The sequence below is a fragment of the Delphinapterus leucas genome, chromosome 4 (assembly GCF_059928025.1).
Source record: "Delphinapterus leucas isolate spDelLeu-1000000601 "Yukka" chromosome 4, BTC_Dleu_Yukka2, whole genome shotgun sequence".
Taxonomy (NCBI): domain Eukaryota; kingdom Metazoa; phylum Chordata; class Mammalia; order Artiodactyla; family Monodontidae; genus Delphinapterus; species Delphinapterus leucas.
This window is the reverse complement of record NC_143132.1, coordinates 69811522-69834152: the sequence shown is the minus strand read 5'-3', so window position 1 is coordinate 69834152 and position 22631 is coordinate 69811522. Positions and strand designations below refer to the sequence as shown.

Here is a 22631-nt window from a genome sequence, read left to right as displayed (position 1 = left end):
GGGCCCTCTAAGCAAATGAGAGGTTCTCATCTGGGCAGGTACCTTGGTCACGGAGGAGGTGGGCACCTAGATATCCTCCCAAGTGTGGTGCTAAAGATCTTGCCTTGGATGTGTCCCACATGAAACAAGCACAACATGCTGTATGAACTGATAATAAGCATAATTCCAATACTGGAAACCCACCGGACAGCTGTGCTCATTCTTTCACAGGGGCTTCTCTTACAGGAAGTGGGACTATACTCTCTCTTTCCAGAAGGGCTTTGGGCAAGATTAGAGGGACTCCCAGGTAAACACCAGTACAGCCTCCTTTAATCAGAAGCGAAGTAGACAAATGTTCCTCCATCAGTTAAGTCTAGTTATGCCCCAGAGCCCTTCTAAGCACTTCTCCTTCCCTACAAAGACTGGAAGATTGTGGGCCTTCCCCCAATTAGAAGGCGGATGGTGCAGCAGCTTTGGTACTTTCTGATACTTATGATTGGCATTGGCACATAGATGGGCAGCAGGAGGTCACAACGGCCGGCATCAGGATGACAAGGCTGGGTTTCCTACAGTGCATGGGAAGTAAACTTTTACATCTCAAGGTCTCTTCCAGTTCTACCATCCTAAGATGTGCCCCAGGCACCCAGGAAGGGGGAGGAAGCTAGCGAAGACCCTCCACTGAGCAGCACCCATCCTTCCCTTTCCCAAGGGGACATCTACAACGAGTCTACTTAATGATGCTTAACACCACAAACTGCCCCCTAATGGGAAATAGGCCTCCCTTCTCTCCTGTAATGGGATGTGACTGCAGGGCAGACACCTTCATCACACAGGGTCCACTGCAGCATTGGGGGCAACTGGCTGTGAAACGGAGCTGCAAAGAGAGCCATAATCTGCGCCTGACTAATGAGGAGGGACTGGCCTGTGTTCTGTGAACACAGTGGAGGACAGGCCCATTAGTTACAGACCAGAGGGCACAGGGCACAGGGCCCAGGCAGCGGTGCACATCTTCCAACAAAGTGCATTGTGCGTTACTTGAATCACCTCTGAATTACCCAGCCCTCCCACAAATCGCTCATTAAGGCTTTCCTGTCATTCCTGAGCTGCAATATTCCCCTTCTCTGAAAACTCACTAAGCACAGAGGCTGTGCCTAGGACAGTGAGGTGCACACAGCAGACATAAGTAATAATAAATAGGACTTGATGACAACTTGCTGCTCCAAGACAGAAACTCTGGCTCACTCATCTTTATCCAAGTGCCTTGTTTTGGGCCCATGACAGCTGCTCAGCAGAAGTTTATTCAATGAATGGGTGGCCTGCTTTATGAATTATCTGCAAAACAGCGTCCCTCCTCCCTAAATGTTTAATTGGGAGAGAGAAAGGCTCCTTCCCCGCCACCCCCAAGATGAGGGATGCATGCATAGGGTCATTGCGGAGGTCAGGGGAAGGTGGGGAGGGGTTGTTTCACTTCCCAAGGCCAGCTGGTAAATGGGGAGCACTGACCATTATTTAAGGCCTGGGAAAGAAGCTGTCACCCACAGGGCCAGAAGGGAGACGCTGTGCCCACCCCTTTACAAAAATAGAAGCTGGGTGATCATCAGACTCCTCCAGTTGCCAAGAGCTTCCCAGATCTGGAATTAAAGGCCTCCGACAAGCCTCCCACCAGAGAGGGGCTACGCCGTGGCTCATGCAGGAACTATGTCCTCAGGCCCTTGTTTAGATGAGGATGTGCACACACAACTCTTACCCAAGCCACCACCCTCCTCACCCCCTTTCCAAAACACCAAGTAAGTCAAGGGCTGAGGCACTTAGCTCTGCACAGATATTTTAAATTAATCTTGAAGCAATTTAAAAGGACTGTTTTCCTCCCCTGCCCCTCACCCAGCACATTTCTGTGGCAGCCGGGTCAAGCCTGAGCAGCATTTTCGCCACTGACTCAATACCGAAATATTCCTGGGCTGCCCTCTTCCCATCGGCCTTTTACTCCCTCTGTTTTGTTTTAGATATTCTCTCCCCCACCCCTCCCCCTCTACACACGCGCACGCACGCACACACACACACACACGTGCACAAACACGCATGCACATACACGTCTTTTTAAGGTATGAGCACAGATCCTAACTTACAGTCCATGCGCAGAATTCAGGGATCATGGATTTGAACAGGGAAAAAATACGCCTTTATTTTTACTCACCTCTAACTAAAATAGAGCATCCTCTTCAATTATGAACAGAGGCAACATACTTCATTAATGTTACCAATACTTGGGCCTCTGACATCAATAGAAACACACACATTCTCATATCATATCAGGGCTGTTTGTCCTGAAATGTCAGTTACGGTCATCACTACTTCAAAATTATGGTAGTTATAAGACTTCAAGTCCATCTTGTTGTTTAACATGTTCCTAAAGAAGTACATATGTTGCTATACTTAAAAATTTTAATAACTGTACTTCAAAAATTATTTTCCAAGCCTGTATGTTATTTTGTACATTTACAAATATTATTCTGAGAAGGGGTCCATAGGCTTCACCAGACCAAAGGGGTCCAGAGCACAGAAAGGTTAAGGGCCCCTGCTGTCGTATGAGCGTTAGAAGATGGGATCTGAGATTTTCCCTAGAGTCATCATGGGCCAGGGGACTCAGGGGCTAACCAGCAGCATTCAGTGGTAGCGTGAGGCAGACCCTAGGAGTGGTGGCATAGTGGGGTTATTGGATAAGAGCTTGGGTGGGCTTTGGAGACAGACAAAATACTGGCTCTGTCCAACTGGCAGTGTGATCTTGGGCAAGTCGTTTCATCTCTCTGAGTTTCCATTTCCTCCACTGTGAATTAGGAATAATAATATACCATACAATTCTCACGAGCATGAATTGAGAGGATATATGTGTGGCAACAACTACTGCTTGGCTGGCTGGCACTTGGCTGACTCTAGGTCAGCCTTCCCTACCTTGGGGCTTCTGGGGCTAAGGTATGTTATGTTGTTTTGTTTTGTTTTGTTTCGGAGATGGGCACTGTCTGTGCCCTACGTTGGCCTCCCATTTCCTGAACTTGAAGGATGCAGTGAAGCGCCTCAAACTCAGACACATCTAGGCAGACCTAAGTCCCCTACCTCCTCTTCTGTCCCGGCTCAGTGAAACAGGCACTCAGGCCAGGATGCAAAGCAGATCTCCTGCCGCAGAGCAGAAGAGACCTCAAGTGAAAAAGAAATGTTCCAAACCCTTCCAACATTGGTCACAAGAGCCAAAGTACCTGCCTCTGGGTCTGCAGAGCAGCTGGCTCCTGACCTGGTGTCTCTCCTAACTTGGATATGAGATGGGGGTTCTGTAGTCCAAGCCCGCAACCCCAAGTCCAGGCCAGGCCAGGGTCAGACCCAGGCTGCCCGGCCACTGGGCAAACAGCCCTCTTGAAGGCCAGAGGAAACCTTGCAGCTCCTAAAGTTGTGCAAAAACTCCTTTACATGCATGTCTCTTCCAAACTCTGGCTTAAATGATGTTCAAAAGTTCTGTTGTAGAAAGGGGCCATGCACTCTTTTAAAATTATACCTATTGATTTTCATGTGATTATAAATGATAAAAGATTGGAAAGCACAGAAAATTTATGCAGAGAGATTAAAATCAAGCATAAGTCTTGCCCCTAGAAATCAAAACTATTAATATTGTGGTGAATTTTCTTCCAGCTATACTTATGCTAGCACACTTACATAAACTGGGATCATAATTATATCATTTTATATCCCGATTTCATCACTTAAACTACCTAGAGACATTTTCAATATGGGCTCTTAAAAGACACAAAACCATTATATCAGACGCTGTCTGTAAAACTCACGGGTTACTGAGAGTCATGGTATTCCTACGAGTGGTATTGTGCATTTAAATGTGTTATTCTCAGAAAACTGGTAGGAGAGCCCCTTTCACTCTTCTTAAAGTGCACGTAACAGTAAAGTCTCTTCTTTAGCTTGGAGAGCGTCTAGAGAAGATATATTTGCATTCTCAGCAAAGAGGCACTGTATGGTATTTTCCTTTTTCACTTTCTCATATCTCCCTGATAAGGGGAAAGCTTTGAAAATTCACTGCTGGAAAAATATCTTGCGCGACAAAGTGTGCAGCAGCTGAGGGAAAACCTCCAGAAAGAAGTGGTATGGCAGGAAGAGAGCCCTGGACTTCAAATGGAAGACAGCTGGATTCCTGTGTCAAGTCTGCCATTGTGGCCCTGAGATCAAATAACACCCACCACCAGCCACCTCAAAGGACCAAAGGGTTGTGTACACTAAATAAGACTGTATGCGAAAGTGCTTTGTCAATAGTCAAATACACTGCAGGGCAGTGACCGCTAAGTCATGTGGTTGTGGCTGGTAACAGCATGGTCACTCCTGTTGCTCAGCCGGCTTGAACTATGCACGGCACGCCCTGAGAGGGGCCGCGTCCAACAGTGCAAAAGCGTGGACTCTGCAGCCATGCTGCACCTCCTAGTTTGGCCGAGTTATTTAGCCTCTCAGTTTCTTCATCTGTAAAATGGGATGATGATAATACACCTACTTCATAGGACTCTTGCCAGGTTAAAATAAGTTAATTTACACAAGGTGCACAGAACAATACCTGGCACATAATAAACACTCCACAAGAGGAGCTTTAAAATGTTGGACTAGCAGTCTCCGTCATTCTCCCTAGAAAGCTACGTATGCCCCCCACCCCAGCCCTGCTCAGGTTTGGCCGGCACCCTCCTACCTTTTCAGCATCCTGCTCGAAGAGCCGCAGCTGGAAGCACTGGTCCAGTTTGAGCTTGCGCACGTGCCACATCTGGTGCAGGTGCTGCCGGGTGGAGTGCAGCTTGTCCAGGAGGCTGGTGATCTTGGGCACCAGGCTCTGGAAGTCGGCGCTGCCCGGGATGCAGTTGCGCCCTGAGAAGCCGTCGCTGCAGCGGATGCACTGCAGCAGCCGCTGCCCCTCCCGGTCCAGCTCCTCCACAGGGGCCTTGAGCACCTTCTTCTTGAGCTGTGTGTGCTCGTCGATGAGCCGCCGCGAGCCCTCCACGTCCACGGGGAACTCCTTGCGGGCCAGCATCTCCTGCAGGTCCTCGAGGCGTGACAGCAGATGCACGGCACTGTTGAAGAACTCCTCCAGGGAGAGCCGCAGCTCGATCCACTCCTCGTGGTTATAGTCCAGGGAGCCGTCAAACTCCTCTGTCAGCTGGGAGGGGTCCACCAGCTTCGTGAGGCCCTCCACGGACACCATGCTCGTCTGGGATGGGCAGACACAGAGAGGGAGACTCAGTGATGCTGGGGCGAGTCAGGGGAAGACCCCAGGGCAGCCGTAGGCAGAAGAGAGAAAGTCAAGGGGAAAGGCCAAGATAAGTCCATATAATAATGACCACAGCCTGCCTGGGAAAGGGCAAATGGGAGAGCAGGCAGCCCCCTGGTCAGCTAAGATAGGCAGTTTCAAAAGACCGGCTTACTGGTTCAAAGAGCCTCTCCGCCTGCTCACCATTTGCCATTGAAGGGAAGACTGCCTTTATGTTCTACTGCCCTCATCTTCCTCCTTCCCATCCCCAAGTCTGCCACAACACGGCTCAGGATGCTAGAATCAGAAGCTGGAAGAACAGACTGAATCTAATTTTAGGGGGTCTAGTTCTCAATAGCTTTAAAACCTAGGATATCCTCATGGTTGGATTAAGCAGTGTGGGTCAGTCTTGGGCTGCAAGGGTCTCAGAGGCGATCTTCCTGCCTCTTCCCACAAGCAGATGCCCTTCTCTGATGCAGTGAACAAACAGGGCTCGGGGGACAGGGAGCCTGGGCCCTCGGCTTTCTCTGAGCCCCACAGACTCTTGGAGAGCAGAGTGGAGAATGTTTGTCTCCAGGACACAGAGCAGCAAATGACGGCACAGGCAACCACCCCGACGTACCAAGAAAGATTGTTTCTTTCCTACAGGATTTCTTGATTCTCTCTGCTGGAGAAGGAGAGGCTACTAGAGAAATATCTGGATTCAGGGTCCAGCCCTACACTTACTAATTGTGTGAACTGGGCAAACTAAGTTCGCAGAGCCGTTGTTTCGTCCTCTGTATAATGGAGATAATAATGCTTTTCTCCTAGGGCTGTGCTGGAATTAAACCTGACGGTGTGTAAAGCACCGAGGGCACCAGCGTGGAGCACGTGCTCAGTCCCTGTGAGTGCTCATCAGGATGATCTGAAGGCTGCATCCTTACTGGAACCCTTAAAAGCAGTTCGTCTCCCTCTGTCTTGCTGCTCTCTGGGCATCGCCTCCTCTTCTCCCTTTTCCTTCTATCTCCTTCCAGAGGCACAGAAAGGAGCTGCCTGTGTCTGAAACAGGGGTTCTCAAACTCATCAGAGTCCCTTGGGGAGTTTAAAAAAACACTGATGCTCAAGCCCCACCCCTAGAAACTCTGATTTAGTTAGCCTGGACTGGAGCTTGGGCATGGGTAGTTTTAAAAGCTCCTAATGTGCAACCAGTGGCACAAACCTCTGCTGATCTAGATCCCTGCAACTCAAAATGCAGCCCTCAAACCAGCAACATTGGCACCACCTGGGAGCTTGTTAGAAATGCAGGATCTCAGGCCCCACCTAGACCTTGTGGGTCAGGATCTGTATTTAACAAGATCCCCAGGAGAATCTGTGCATTAAACCCTGAAAAGCCCTGTGTTACAGCCCTTTCCCCTTTGAATTTGGCTCAAAGTTTACCACTTCCAGGAAGTCTCCCGTGATTATTCACTAACTATTCATTAAGTATCTGCCATTGAACAAGCCTGGACTCTCATCTCTGTAGCACCCACCATCTCGGTCTGCACTAAGTACTGCATCTGCTCTTTATAAAACACTACGTCATAAATATTCTTCCGAGTTGGAAGCCCCCACCTCTGTCTCCTGCTCTTCTTGTTTAGGAGGCAAAGACAAGCGTGCTCAATTTGGGGTGAAGGAGGTGCAGGGAGATGGGAAATACTGGGCAGCTAGGCTGAAGCAAAAGTTTCAAGACTTGGAAAGATTGTTTCCAGTCGCTTCAGCTAATAAATTTATAGGCCTGTTGTCACCGCTTCTGTACAAACAAACCAAAAATACACAAAGCATTTATTTCCCTATAGGACTCCTAGCATTGGGAAGGGGTTCTGGGGGAGCATGAGAGTTAACTGTTCTTACACCAAGTCAAATTTCTCGTGTTATTTACACAGAGAACTGCCTCTCAGGTGGTCAGGTTGCTGTGCTCAAATCACAACCTGTTGGGGCCACCACCCCACACAAAGGCGCTCCCGGCCCCTGGGGACAAACGTCTGGAATGAGAAGTTGCCGCTAGATTAAGAGCAGGTCTGCCTTTCCAACACACACGTACACAGGGTTCGTCCTCTTGCAGATGGGGGCCAGAGTTCCGAGAAAGGAGAACAGCTCGGATTTGGCTGGAACAAAGGTTCCTAAATCATTGATTTAATGTGTTGTCATTAAAAATTCTCAGGGGACACATATGGGCTCTAGAAAAATCAAGTTAAAAAACATGTTTTCGCTGAGTATAAAAGTAACACAAAATTGTCAAAAGAAAGTAGAAAAACATAATCCAGCCACCTCAAATAAAGCACTGTTAACCATTTTCATGTATCTCTCAGTCTTCCTCTCCATATACTATACTCTTAAAAACCAACTTCAGATTATATTGCCCATACTGTTTTATAAAGTCTTTTTCTTTCCTAAATTAAAAAAAAATTATTTATTTTATTTATTTATTTTTGGCTGTGTTGGGTCTTCGTTGCTGCGTGTGGGCTTTCTCTAGTTGCGGCGAGCGGGGGCTGCTCTTTGTTGAGGTGTGCAGCATTCTCACTGCAGTGGCTTCTCTTGTTGTGCAGCACGGGCTCTAGGCGCACGGGCTTCAGTAGTTGTGGCACGTGGGCTCAGTAGTTGTGGCACACGGGCTTAGCTGCTCCGTGGCATGTAGGATCTTCCCAGACCAGGGCTCGAACCCGTGTCCCCTGCATTGGCAGGTGGATTCTTAACCACTGCGCCACCAGGGAAGCCCTATAACTTGTCTTTTTAAAAACAATATATCATGCGCATTTTTCAATGACACTATTGTTCTAAATATGATTTTTAATGGCTTCATAGTATTTGTGTATTAATGCTGCCAAAATTAATGGATATTTAGGATACGAACTATACATATGTGCATGTATAGATATGCATATATATAAATATTTGTGTACACATGTGTATATTATTGCAAAAAACACTGTGATGAATATCCTTGTAGACATTTTTTGTTTATAGTTATCATTAGTTCTTCACCTTTCTGTTTTAATTTTTATATTAAAAATATTTTCCTAGAAGGAGAATTGAGAGATCAGTGGATATAAACTCTTTTTAAGGCATTTGACCCAAATTACAAAGTTGCCCCCCAGAAACAATTGCTCTGATTTACACTCACCAGTAGTAACAGGACTGCCTAATGACTCTGTGCCCTTGGGACAATCGCATGAGCCTCTTATTCCTTCTGAGACTCTCACTGGCAAGGCCACAGTGGCCAAGGAATCCTGAATTACCAGCCCCTGACATGTTGGGGATGGTAGGAAGGTGGAGAAGTGCAGGTGAGAAATGGGTGGGTGGCAGAAGGGGAAGGAAAACGGGAGCTAGGAGAGAGGTCGGCCTCACCTCGAAGATGAATTTGGAGCTGCCGAAGTTGGTCTTCTGTTTCTGCCAGAAGTTGTCGGGTTTGATGATGAGGGCCACATGGATCTCGGCTGGAAAGGCTTCCTGCAGCGTCTTGAGGAGGGGCTTGATGAGGTCCCACTTGGAGCCCCGCATGTCGATGATGACGGTGAAGCCACGTTTGCACACGTCCTCACTGTGGGGAGGTCAGAGGTCAGGCACGGTCACTCTGGGCTGTTGAGACTTTGGAGTACACAGTCAAAAAGCACCTGGAAACCTGCATTCCTCTTTATCTGGACCAACCTTCCAACTTCACGCCAGGTCTCCTGGCTGCCTTGCAATCCAACTCAAAATGTACTGACTCAGAAAACCTTTCGAGATTAACCCCATCTGACCAAGGGCATCTGCCTTCTCCCAGCACTTAGCAAGTAACTCAGCTTTCCCTGTAGTCAATTGCACTTGTTGGGACGTTTACAGTTTCGGTATTCACTACTATGTTTGAGTTTCTTTTAATTCTTGTCTCTCTCTCTTGCTCCTGGGTTGAATCATATTTTCTCCATTTGAATACAAACTCTCTAGAGTGAGGGATGCTGCTGCCCTTAGATCTGCGATGGAAAGTCCTTGGCATGAACGCTGTCCTTCCCCGGGCCCACATCAATGGCAGCCACTGCTATGTTTTACCACTGAACCCAACCTGGGCCAAAGAATCTTTTTCAATAAAGGGGTCTAGGCCAATTCTACCAATTGATTAGAGATGGTACACAAGGTATTGATAACATCATTGTATTTAAGATGTATTACTTGTAGTTCAAATTGTATGTCAACTTTGAAAAACTCAGGTTGCCGAGCCATGCTGATCACTCTCAGATGGCCAAGGGTGGGACTGATTAGACAGTGGATGTGGTCCCGTTGTCTCACGTACTTCCATTATAAGAGTCAGGGTATAAAAAGGCACATTTCAGGAAGTTAAGACAGGGGAGACTACTCTTGAAATCAAGGCCAGATGAAGTGACAGTGACCAACTTGAAAACCAGAAACTAATCGAGCTAAGTGAATCAAGATGTTGCTACATAACTTATTAAGTAGCAAAGTTTATTTAAACACTTGAACTTTATAACTCCTAAGAATTGAAAGAAAAGAAAAAAAACCAAAGATCAAAACAGTTATAACACCTCAATTTGGAAGAAAGTCTATGCTTTGGTAGTTAGAGGGCTTTCCTTCTGTCCTTCATTTATTTAACCTGTGTATTTATTTTCTAACTCAAAATAGACTTTGGTTAATTCACATGTTTATATAAATACTGGTGTAGCATTTCCTTAGGTTGTTTGGCTTAATTTCCTATTACCCAGACTGTACTAGCTTAAAGCCCTGTGCATGTTGCATGCCCCACAGTTGTGCACCACCACCTACCAATCGCTTATAGCTACTGGAGGTGAGGCCACAATGGGAGGACTTAGGCTACAAAAGGAAACAAAACCCTGTTTCAGGCTTCATTCTCAAATCTCAGCCAGTGATGAAAATGTCACAGACTTTTGAAGAGACCACAGCTCCTGTGATTGTGCGAATGTCTCAAGCATAAGGCAGCTTACTGGGCCTCCCAGTTACACAGGAAACTCCCCAGGTGAGGAGAGACACTCTTTCCATTTCTTCTTGTTGACACAAAGGATTAGACTCAGCAAGGGGGAAAGCTGAGCCTTTTGTTTCTCCACAAATCCTATATCCCAAAGGAAAGGGGTTACCTCTTCTCCTTCTCTGACACTTATTGAGTCAGTAAGTGGCCAGGGTCTTCCATAAATAATTCTCTCTACCTTATTGTCTGAAACCAATGTGCCTTTTTCTTAAATTACAGAATTTCTTTCCCATTATGAGAAAATACCCAGTAATTATAGAAGAGTTAGAATATTCAAAAGTCTGTATAAGAGATACTAATGGTAGGGATTTATAATACTCAGGCCTATTTCCTTCCAGTCTTTTTTGTACATGTAATTTGTATACCATATAGTGTTCTACCTTTCATTGTAACACAGAATTTTTTCTCATGTCTAACATTTCTTTGAAACAGTTATATTTAATGACACATAGTCTATCTAATACCTACACCACAGCTTTTTAAATCATCCTCATTACTGCTTTACAGAAGGGCACATCAGCTTATATATCCATCAGCAATGCTGAGAGTACCCACCGCCGCCCCTTTACTGTATCCTCGTCAGCACTGGTCACTGAATTTTTTAAATCTTTGCCAATTTTCCAAGAAAAATATGGCATTACATTTAAATTTGCATTCCTTTGATTACTGGCTATAGCTTATTGGCCTATAAGAATTTCTTCCGTGACTTAACCTGACCATTTCTTTTATCTATTTTTCTATGGCACTTTAATGGCTTTTCTCACTGAGCTTAGTTTCATTTAGCCTGACTCACATTTGTTGCACACGCACTTATGCCAGGCACTGCACGGTAACTGTGGGTCTTCCCTTCCCTTAGAGATGACAGACTTCCTTGCTCACCTGCTCCTCAGGCTCCATCGCTGTCACCATAATTGTGCTGACATGACGAAACCCTGTCCCTAACAACAAAGAGTCACTGTTGCTACCAAGAGCTGGAGCTTGACTATCCCAGTATCTAAATGTGGTCATCAAGAATAGCTTACACTCTATTAACGAATGACTTCTGACAACTAAAAGAGAAATAAGGTACTAATTCTCTCTAGGAAGTTCTCACTAGCTCAGGAGATGGGGAAAGAGGCCCAGGGGCTGAATGCTGAGAGATAACCTAATTGGCATCTTTCTGTGAAAACAGCTAATCTACCAAGGTGCTTTCTGTTATGGTTTGAAACAAGGAACATAGCTGGAGGAGGGAAAAGAACTTTTCATCGCATACTTATTGTGCCAGGGATGGTGGCTGGGCACTTGACATACGTTATTTCATTTTATCCTCATGATGGATAAACCTGGCATGGTTATCACCCTGTAAGAGATGATGACACTGAGGCACAGAATTTGCCTAAGGTCACATGACTGGTAAGTACCTAGCACAGAGTCAAAACCAGGACCACTGACTCCAAAAGCCCAAGCTCAGGTCACTATATAATGTGACCCACCATGTTGCCACTACGTGTGGTGTTTTTGTGACTGGGTGTGGGGGGAAGGGTCATGATGAGGGGACGAGATTAGGGAGCTCATAGGAGATGGGGGGAATTAGGGCAAAGAATCCAAGTGGATGACCTCTACTCTGCAGTCTGCACAATCAGAAAATCACAGAAGCAAAAGAGCATATGGCATACTCAGAAAGTTCAAGTAACTCACTTCGGTTTAGGCCCAGAGGCGAGAGGCAAAGAGTGACGAGGAACTGCTGTCTGAATGCTTCAGAGAGCCCTCCTCTGGGCTCCGACCCTCCTCTTGCACACCCTCCCCCCAGGGAACGAGGACACTTGACAGAAAGAGACCATGCTGCCCCCATCCTTTTCTAGACCAAGTTCCTTGTACCCGAAACCCTAAAATTCTCAGCTCAAAGGTCTTTACCTGCTTCCTTGGCCCATGTGTGCCTCTCTCCCAAGTCCAATTCAATTCCTCAAGGGTAAGGAACGCCACCAGTATGAGCACCTCGGCCTGAGGGGCGGCAAAGAGCTGCCATTTGTAAGGATGTGGCTAAAACATGCATGCTGAAGGCAGAGCTCCCTGTACTGCCGAGTTCTAGCATGGAACTCAGGAGTCCAACAAATCTGAATCTGAAGCTGGCCTCCTAGGTCGCTATGAAGATCTGTTTGTCAAGGTGGTAGGGTAGAACACATTTTATCTAACAGTTCGTTAGCCTGCTGTATTAATTTTCAATATTTAGATATAGGGTATGTGGGTTTCCATTTGTACTCCTGCCCTGCCCGGGCATTGCAACGGTAGAAGCAGGGCTTCCAGAGAAGAGGCAGGAGTGGAAGCAGGCCTCAAGTCAGGACGCTTCTTGTACCATGGCAGAAGCGGTGCATTTATCCTAAGGGCAATCAGGAACCACTGAAGGGTGTCATTCAGGGATGGAACGTGAGCAAGTGATTTGGGAAGGTTACCCTGCAGCTGTGCAGAGGGAGAGTAAACCAGGGTCAAGCAGACTGAGCAGGAGAACAGAAGCAGAGAAACCTCCTCCTTTGGACTAAAATGCCTCTTAAGTGAAGTCTTCCTTGGGCCACCCGATTTATAGCTGCACTGTCACCTAGCACTCCCTACCTCCCTTCCCTGATTTATTGGTCTCCTTAGCACTTAGTACCATTTGGGTCATGTATTTTACTTATTCATTTATTGTCCATTTTCCCTCACTGGAAAGTAACCTCGATGAAGGCAGGGCTGTTTGTACTGATTTCACTACCCACAGTGCCTGGGCCAGGCTAAGACTCAATACACGGAGGAAGGAGGAGTGGTAGTTAAGGGTATGGAATCTAGAGCCAACTCTCCTCGGTCTGAATCCTGGCTCCATCATTTACCTATCAAGAAACCTTAGGCAAGTTACTTTTAACCTCTGTACTGTAAAATGTGAATAATAGTAACTACATTACAGGGTTACCTTAGAGGTTAAGTTTGTTAATACACATAAAGCACTTACAATGGTGCCGGGCACGGATCTGTACTACGTGAGTCTTAGCTGCTGGAGGAGACATAGTTGGTGTCCCCGCCAGGGCCTCTTTATTGACCGCTGTGCCCAGCCCCCAGCTCCATACGTGTGGCAGCAATCAGCTTATGCCTGAGACCATGTCAGGAGACTTACCTTTGGCTGATGGGTGCACTTTTCCAAAGGATGCCTGGGCAGTTATACCCCCGCCCCAGGGGGGCCAGTGCTTCTCTTATACAAGGGTGCCTTTCCCTCAAGGCGGGGTAACTCTGAAGTGTGACTTATGCTCCAGAGCCTTCTCACTCCCCCAGTCAGTCTCCAGCTAGATTTCATCTGAGACCACAGCCTTGCTCAGTCCTGCCCCTTCCTATTCTGCTCCTCTGACTCCCTTATGGGTCTTTCCTAAAGATCATGCCCTTAATAAGTCATCTGTACCTGAATCGCTGTCTCAAGAAACAGAGCCACAGTCATACATACATAAATTTCATACATATATGAAATTCTGAAGGCAATGTGAAATATAGTCTGGAGATTAAAAGAGGAATCTGGGTTGTAAATTTTGACTTGGGCGTCATACTGTGCCTGGCACACAGTAGGTGTTCAATAACACTTGCTGAATGAATAAATCCATGAACTGTGGCAGGAGATATGCACAGAAGTGGGTGAGATCACCCAGTGAAGACAACTAAGATGAAAAGAACCTTCTTCTGAGTCCAGAATAGAACTGATGGGCATATCAATTTTAAGAGATGGGAGAAGAAAGGAGATGAGCCTGAGGAACAAATGCAGAGAAGTTAGATAAAACCGGGAGAGGAGTGGAAAAGAAATCAGGGAGGAGAGGATTTCAAGGAGGAACTACAGCGTCAAAGGACGCAGAGAGGTAGGTCATGAGCTGAGATGAGAACTATTGCGCTTGGCAGCTAAGAGGGCTTGGTCCGGCTGGTCAGGGCAGTGCCAGTGGGTGCTGGGGCAGGACATGGGTGGAGCAGGGAAGCAGTCTTCCTGGTTGGTCTCTGAGATGATGGGAGGAAGTGTCAGGATCATCAGAGGTGGCACTTGGTGCACACCCTCCCCTGGCCCTGTCTCCCTGACTCCAGAAACAACCAGGGTCCACACCCTGCTCTTTGGCTGCCCCCAGCCCCCCTCTTCCCCAAGCCTCCATGCCCCCAGACCTCCCTTCCTCTCACTCAGTGTGCTCACATGGGGAGCAGTTGCAGCAAACCAATTTACACTGGAACATAACTAACAGGCAGCCTTCCTTTTCCCTTTGGGTTATTTACCTTTTCAGTGATATTTCTTAGCCCAAATTAAATTTTCAGGGGCAGAATTTGCATTGTGTATGGTGAGGATTGGAGCAGCAGGCCTTCGAATCCACCTAAGGAGGGGAAAGGAGGGTGAGCGACCCTCTCCATCTCCCATGCCCCCCGATTTAGAGAGAGGCAGCCACTGCACCTTCCCCCCTGCCCCACTAGCTTCCCGACTGGGGCTTGAGACCTGGGCCCCCTTGGCCAGCTTCTCAACCTCTGTGATAAATTACGGTCCCTTCCAACTGTGAACTGTTTGATGGACTCTCAGGGGCACTCAGGCCCAGGACATAATGTATACTGAGTGACTGGATGACTGACCAGATAGTTCTTGTACTCAGTTCTATACCATTTACTCTTTTGTTCATCACGTCACTGGGGCTGTTTGCACTCAGCAAGCCCGTGCTACCTCGAAACAGCATTTGTGCCACTTGATGCCGATGCTTCTCGAACTTTACTGACTTCATCATCACCTAGGACCCCTGTTTAAAATGATGATTTCAGCGACCGCTTTCAGATATTCTGATGAAAATCAGTCTGGGATGAGGCCCAGGAGTCTCCCTAGGTGATCCAAGGACAACACCTAGACGCTCATAGGTGTGGTTTGTGAGAGTTTAATGATACACACTTTGTCTACATCAGATGAGGACCAGCATTAATAAACAGGAGGTAGCACACAGCTGTGCAGTCAGAACAATGCTTGCAAGGTGGGCCAACAGCTTTGCTGTACACAAGTGTGTCAAAAGTAGTAGTGGGTTTCTCTCTCCATAGCCTCATGCTCTTTTTTTTTTTTTTTTTTTGCGGTACGCGGGCCTCTCACTGTGTGGCCTCTCCCGTTGCGGAGCACAGGCTCCGGACGCACAGGCTCAGCGCCCATGGCTCATGGGCCCAGCTGCTCCGCGGCATGTGGGATCTTCCCGGACCGCGGCACGAACCCGTGTCCCCTGCATCGGCAGGCGGACTCTCAACCACTGCACCACCAGGGAAGCCCGCCTCATGCTCTCTTGAAGGGACTCATTTATTGCAAGCCCAGGCTTGTGGGAGTTCCGGCCTCGAAGTGCATTTCTCTGGTTCTTTTTGCAAAGACCGAGCTCCTCCTCTGTGAGCCTAGAGAGACTTTCCCTGAAGGGCCTGGTGGCTGCCCTCCCCAATATAGCTATCTATGCTCAACCAGATGCCTGTTGGAGATCTGCCTTCCCGAGCTTCCCTCTCTACTTCTTATCATACACCTGACCTGGCAGCCTCATTTAAACTTCCGGGCAAGTTCTGGGTGCCTCTCTGGGTCCCTGTGGGTCCTGCCCACATCTGATGCCCCAGAGCCATCTCCTGACCCACTGGGCTGAGAACTCTGTGAGGATGTTCCCAGGTCAGGAGGGCCTCCATGTGGACAATGAGGAAGAGGCATGTCATCCCTGACCCTCTGCACTCCTAGCGCCCCCCCCACATGCTGGCAGAGATCACAATTTAGCAGCCCACCGTTAGTCCCCCAAAGCGGTTTTATTAGATACAGTTGTTACTGTGGTTTATAACACTTTCAAGTGCCTTTGGAGGAAGCCTTCAGTGCCTTCATTCACATACTCACATGACCTGTCTGCTTGCTGGCCTGTGGATCTGCCTCCTCTGTCTTAGCCGCTGTTATTTCCCAGTCCTGTTTCACACATTAGAAGACTCAATGGCCTTAGCTCAGGGAGCAGGGATTAAGGTACCAGTGTCTCGAGCTAAAGGTTGCTCTGGGACCTGGACAGCAGGGCAGAGTACCTGTTGGTGACAACCCCAGGCCAGGGCTTCACCCTGGGTTACAGGTCTGGCCTCAGGGACCCAAGTACCACTTCCCTGCTCCCTCAGCTCCTCCCCAGGCTCCTGGCTCAGTGAAACTCAGATCATCTCTCTGGATTCCATCCAGGCCACATCAGTGAACCACACTGGATACTTCCCATTATCATCTGGCTAAGGGGTCAGATTCAAAGGTCACCTTCTCCCTGGGGTCTTCCCTGCTCTTCCCCTTGCCAAAACAAACAGCATATTATTCACACCTCTACTAACATCGTTATTAGTCCTGATGTTGTGTTATGGCCTCTCATCCCTCTATGCCTGTGGGCTTGCCCACCTCAACCCCATCTTTGCCTAGGCAACTTCTACCCACAAAGCTCAACTCACATGCCTCTTCCTCCAAGGAGTCTCTCACTGACAGACCCCTGCCCCATCCCACTCCATCCCCACTGGGATAAGGGCTCTTCCCATGCACTGCCATAACCTTGTGCTTACTCTTCATGGCAGCTGTCATGTGTGGGGTAACTACAGCCAGGCTCTGGCTGATCAATTTCTGTATCCCTTACAGAGATTTATATGCCTTCATGATGAGAGCCTAGTTATGAAAGGGCTTCATAAATAATATGCTGTCATATAATAATATGACATAAATAATATGGTGTCCTATAAATATATTATCCATTAATTCATTAATTTATTCATCTAACAAATATTTATTGAGCATTTACTTTGTGGCTGGCCCAGTGCTAGGCACTAGCGGGAGAGATGGACACAAGACATTAGCTAGATAAAAAGAATAAATGCAAATTGTGATAAGTCTTAACAACTTATCAGGTGGTCAGGCCACTATGAGGAGATGACATATAAACAAAGACCAAAACTATGAGAAGGACCTAGTTAAGGGAACGCTGTAGAAAGAATAACGCAGGCGGAGGGAACAGCCTATGCAAAGGTCCTAAGGTGGAAAAGAGCCTGTATGGGGGCTGATTCTCCATTACAGTAAGGAAGTGGCACAGTGAAGTCATAAGCGTGCAGGAGACCAGCAGCCAGACCTGGCTCTAAATCTTGAGGAGCTCAAAACCTTAAGCTGGAGAGAAATATAAAACGAGAGCCAAACGTGGAGTGGCCATTTTTTAAGTTAAAATTGGACATAAACATATATTAATGATAAAGCTAATCTTATTGAGCACATGAGAATCTATGCCTGCTAAGCGTTTTATATGCATTATCTTATTTATTCCTCACATGAAACTCACAAGTAGCTGCTCTTATTATCCCACCCTACAGTTAAGGAAACTGAGGCCAAGGGCGGTTGAATAACTTGCTAAAGTCACTGAATCTAGTGTGATTCCAGTATCTGTCATGCTACTTTGCCTCAGAGAGAAACAGAATGCTTGAGCCTGAAGAAACTTTAAAGCTTACTTCTGCTAATCCTTCATTTCAGAGCTGAGGGCAGCAAATTCCAGAGGAAGGAATTTGCTCAGAGTCACACAGTTGGGTGGATGTTCCGGCCATTTGTGTCAGACATCCAGTTGTCAATCTGCCCATTTCAGGTCTTCTATTAAGCCACAAGAACTCTGGAACTGAGACATCAAATAATCTGGTTTGGACGCTCAGGGTATATACTGTTTTGAGTGCTAAAGCTCCTTCCCCAGGAATGAGGAACATCCTGTTCACTCCAGCGGCACAGAGATGGCCTGACCCCATTTACCCCAAATCGTGTGATGCCACCTGAGATTTACCCCATACCTATGAATATCTGGCAGATTCTCACTTGAAACAGCTGCTGAAATAAATGTAACACCGATCCATCCTGGTGGCAGGTGGGGGAGCAGCGATCGGCAACGAGCACCACGCCGGCAGACCAGGGGAGGGGGCAACAAGGGTTTCTGCTTAGTGTGTGTTGCTGGAGGCTGCCCAGTTGGTACTAGTTGCGGTGTACAGGGTGTCAGAATCCTAGTGTTGGGGGCCCGGGAAGGCCCAGCACTTGAGCAGTGATGGAGCAGAAGTAGCTTTCAAATCAGACCTATTCACTAAGTAGTCCAGGGAAGGAGACAAACTGAACACTGGGGTAGAGGGCTGGACTGGTTGGACTGGTCGCTGAGGAGTGGGCGAGGGACAGCAAGGACAAGACAGATGGAGGGCTTCCTGCTGCACAAGGGCAGCAGGGCCCTGCCACACACAGCTCTGGCCCCCCAGGAGCAAAGAGGCCCAGCAATGCAGGATGACCTGGAGGGATGATGAAGTCTTACCACAGTGTGCGGACAGTTTACCACAAGCAAACAGAAACCAGAAAACGGCAGAAGGAAGAGTAGCCCCAAGAAGTCGCCCACTTCGCACTTTCCCTAGAACTGCGCTGTACCCATGTCTTCCTGAAAACATTTTTTTTTTTTTTTTTTTTTTTTTTTTTTTTTGTGGTACGCAGGCCTCTCACTGTTGTGGCCTCTCCCGTTGCGGAGCACAGGCTCCGGACGCACAGGCTCAGCGGCCATGGCTCATGGGCCCAGCCGCTCCACGGCATATGGGATCCTCCCGGACCGTGGCACGAACCCGTGTCCCCTGCATTGGCAGGGGGACTCTCAACCACTGCGCCACCAGGGAAGCCCTCCCTGAAAACATTTTATGAGCTGAATTCTCCATTCAGAATTTGAGGAACAAAAAGTGACCTTAGAGTTCTGAGGAGAAAACGATGCCCTGACCCGTTTGTGCCCGAGTTCTCATGCCATTCTCAGGCCATGGAGAGTCCATGGCTGTAGGGTCCAGATTTTGTTTCGATACTTTGTCCATCACACTGATCTGTGTCAGCCTGTTTTCTGCTCCTTCGTGCTATTCTTTTTTTTTTTTTTAACATCTTTATCGGAGTATAATTTCTTTACAATGGTGTGTTAGTTTCTGCTTTATAACAAAGTGAATCAGCTATACATATACATATATCCTCATATCTCCTCCCTCTTGCATCTCCCTCCCACCCTCCCTATCCCACCCCTCTAGGTGGTCACAAAGCACAGAGCTGATCTCCCTGTGCCATGCGGCTGCTTCCCACTAGCTATCTACCTTACATTTGGTAGTGTTTATATGTCCGTGCCACTCTCTCACTTCGTCCCAGCTTACCCTTCCCCCTCCCTGTGTGCTCAAGTCCGTTCTCTACGTCTGGGTCTTAGCAGCTCTCTGCTGATTGACCCGAACCGTACCACACCCACTTTCTTAAACAACCAGAAATCAGCAGGAGGTGACGTGTTAAGACACATTAGCACCTGCTTTAAGCTTTCTACTGGTATAATCAGAAGCAGTGCAAACAAGCTGGAGGGGGCAGTGCCTTACAGAGAAATGAGCCGCGCGAGGGACTGTTGCGTGGTGAGTGAGTGAGAGTTCAGTCACGCGGACAGTCCTCAGACTCATCCTGCACAACGTGGAGGCTCCTGTTTGGCCGGATGCGGAACGGAGAAGCGGGGAGTTCAGAGGGGTGGGAGGGCTCCCGTGCCTGTCCTGTACCTTTTGGCAGGCTCACACATGACTGTCCACCATCAGCTGGCTTTCGGTCATGAGGCCATTCAGCTACCATCAAAGCCTCTTCAGGTACCATGTTAATCCATCCAGAGGCTTTTGTATGTTTCGTTTCTTGTTTTTTGTTTTGTTTTGTTTTACTGGAAAGACACTCTCTGTCTACTTTTCCAGGTCATGATTATTCCAAACAATCTGTGTCTTTTCTACTCATTTAACAACATATCTTTTGTCTCTGTACCTCTGACCTGTGACACCGGGGCTGGGGGGGCAAAGGTCAAAGCTGATCCTTTACCCTAGATCGAAGCCTCAATATCTTCTCTGTAAAGTGGGGAGACTCTGACTAATTGGTCTGGGGTTCGGGCTCAGCATTGTTTAAAATTTCCCTGGTGATGTGAACGTACAGCCATGGTTAGGTGCCACTACAGTAAAGGTTCTGGAGATTTCCTTGCCCATTTCCAGGTCTAGGATCTCCCCCTTGCCTGTTCCCCACCCTCGACTTTACCAGAAGCCAACCCAACTCTTGCCTGGTCAGCGTGCCAGGGAGACCGCACAACGGAGTCCAAGTTAGGAAGGGTTACATTTCCCACCACTTTAAAGTCTGCTGCCTAATTCCACCCAAATGAAGCTGTTTAAACAAACAAATTAAAAAACTCTGATTGCAACTGTGCCAGGGGCAAGGATGTGGCTGATTCTCTTTTGTATCACTGGACAGAGTGTGGTAAAGACTCAGGCCCCAAGATTATTCCTGAATCCCAAGTGTGGCCGTAAAGCGACAGGTCCGTGGCCTAAAAAACACAGCAGGACTTCTGCACCCAATACTGACTTGTGCTCAATGTCATCTTTACACAAAACACTTTCTAAACATCAAGAACCAAAAAACCTCTGAAGGAGCGAAGATCTGCATCCTGCAGATAGTCAAAGGCGCATGCCACAGCCTGAAAGGAGCGCCCAAAGAGAGCTCCAGAAGCGGGCCGGCTGATGCAGCACCCAGCTAAAAGGACGCAGCCTTCCAGAGGAAGGCTCCCGTCAGGGCCAGCCTGGTCAGCTGCATACAAACCCTGGCGTGTGTTAATCCACCAGGTTATTATCTTACAGTCTCACAGATTCTGAAATACAACTCCCGTTCACCAAAGGAAGAGACCTGCTTTCTAAGCGAGACCGGCCTGGGGCAGGGCGCTTGCAAGGAGCTACTCTCGGCTAGGAGAAAAGGAGCTTGGAAACTCGGGAGAAGGACCAGAACCATTGCTCCTAGAAGTCTGGGGTTGGCTGGCCAGAGAGGGCAGGTGGCAGAGGGTTCAGGCGGCTGGGATGGAAACTGACATATCCATTTCCCAACCTCAGCCTCCTGTCCTATTTCCCACCCTCCTTCACAGAGCTGTCTGTCCCTTCCTTCTAGGGCATTCAGAACATGAAACAGAAATGAAATGGAAACCAAAGCAGCGAGGGAAAGAAAGAATGAACAGAAACCCAAAACCACAACCTCTCCACACAGCCTTTCCCCTGCCCTCCCCAGACCAACCCCAGGGCCATGCTCCTCTGGCCTTCACCATCTGCCCCGTCTTTCCCATAGTCAGGCCAGGTGAAAAACCTGTCATCTTGTTAACTGTAAAAAAATGTCATTATAATCACTGCTCATACATCTGTGAGTAGTAGACCAAAGATTGAATCCACATTCCAAAGACTGTAACCTGTCTAACCACAGTGTCTCAGTTACCCCAGCTATAGAACACAGGGAGCTTTTCCAAAGCCGGGAGACAAAGAGAGAAGAGAGCTGACCCAGGAGAGGCTGCCACAGTGTGCCGTGTACCAGGGACACCCTGCTCACTGCAATCCCTGTTGCCATCACCACTCCTTCTCCTCCTCTCGCTGCATCCACACCTCGCCTCACCCTCTCACGGGGATTCCCCCTTCTCCAGCAGGGCTCCGGTTTCCTAGCAGGGCAGGTGGAATCCTCATTAATAAACCGCACGCTTCCTCCAGGAAACAATCTTTGGTCAAAACTGCCTGCGCACACCACCTCTCCTCCTCCTCCCTAAGTAACAGTCACGTTCTTGAGAGCCCGCTGCTATTTGCCTGCACACACAGACACATGCCCTAATAAACCACCAACGCAGACACCGTCAGCTGCCCTCACAGGCACCCTCGGGGCCAGGCCCGCTGGGCTTTGCCAACGCAGGAGCTCCGCTTCACGCAGAGCAGGAGATCTCACCCAGGAGCCAGCCTTTCTGCCTTCTGACACCAGTGAAGGTCCCTGTGATTTCCACGGTGGAAAACCCTGTGAAGGCTCAGGCACAGATGCAAACCTGAGAGCAGCAAGGGAGGTCGAGGAGAGCCAACGGAGAAACCCAAGGGAGGGGGACATGTTTGGAATTTAAACTAAACATGAAGGGCTCCAACGGGCCTTTGCCCACACCCACAGCTAGCTCAGAGGCCCTGAGAGCTTGTGGGTCAGTGGACAATCCCTCCACGTAAGACCCCAGGGAGGTCCTGACCCCACTGCATGCTGTTCTGGGGACCACCTGCTGGCCCACGGGTCCGGTCCATGTTAGGGGGGAAGAGTGGGGTTACAGCAACCGGCCCCAGCAACAGCACTGGCCAGCTGGGTGGCCCTGGGCATCTCAACACACTCTCTGGACAGCATTCCACCCTTTTAAAGTGAAGGGGTTGGCCTGGCTGACCTCTACAATCCCTTCCTGCCTCAAGCCCCAGGATTCTAATCCATCTACTTCTTTTAAAATTCAGTTCAGATTAGACATCCAATAAACTATCTCTGATGACATCCACTGAACTGCTATGCTGATTGAACAAATGCCTGGAAAACGTTTAGTTGGTTTTCTC

The 22631-nt window shown here is 48.2% G+C and overlaps 2 protein-coding genes across 2 annotated transcripts in view; both read right to left on the bottom strand.

Moving 5' to 3' along the window:
- Nucleotides 1–5245, bottom strand: part of LOC149749335 (kalirin-like) — a 61381-nt gene extending 56136 nt beyond the window's left edge. Inside the window, exon 1 of the mRNA XM_089910606.1 lies at nucleotides 4709–5245. Coding sequence (XP_089766732.1) covers nucleotides 4709–5215 — 507 coding nt within the window. The 5' untranslated portion in view covers nucleotides 5216–5245. The remainder of the gene's footprint in view (nucleotides 1–4708) is intronic.
- A 3135-nt stretch (nucleotides 5246–8380) lies between these two features.
- LOC149749334 (uncharacterized) overlaps nucleotides 8381–22631 on the bottom strand; it is a 35248-nt gene continuing 20997 nt past the window's right edge. Inside the window, exon 3 of the mRNA XM_089910607.1 lies at nucleotides 8381–8816. Coding sequence (XP_089766733.1) covers nucleotides 8396–8776 — 381 coding nt within the window. The 5' untranslated portion in view covers nucleotides 8777–8816 and the 3' untranslated portion in view covers nucleotides 8381–8395. The remainder of the gene's footprint in view (nucleotides 8817–22631) is intronic.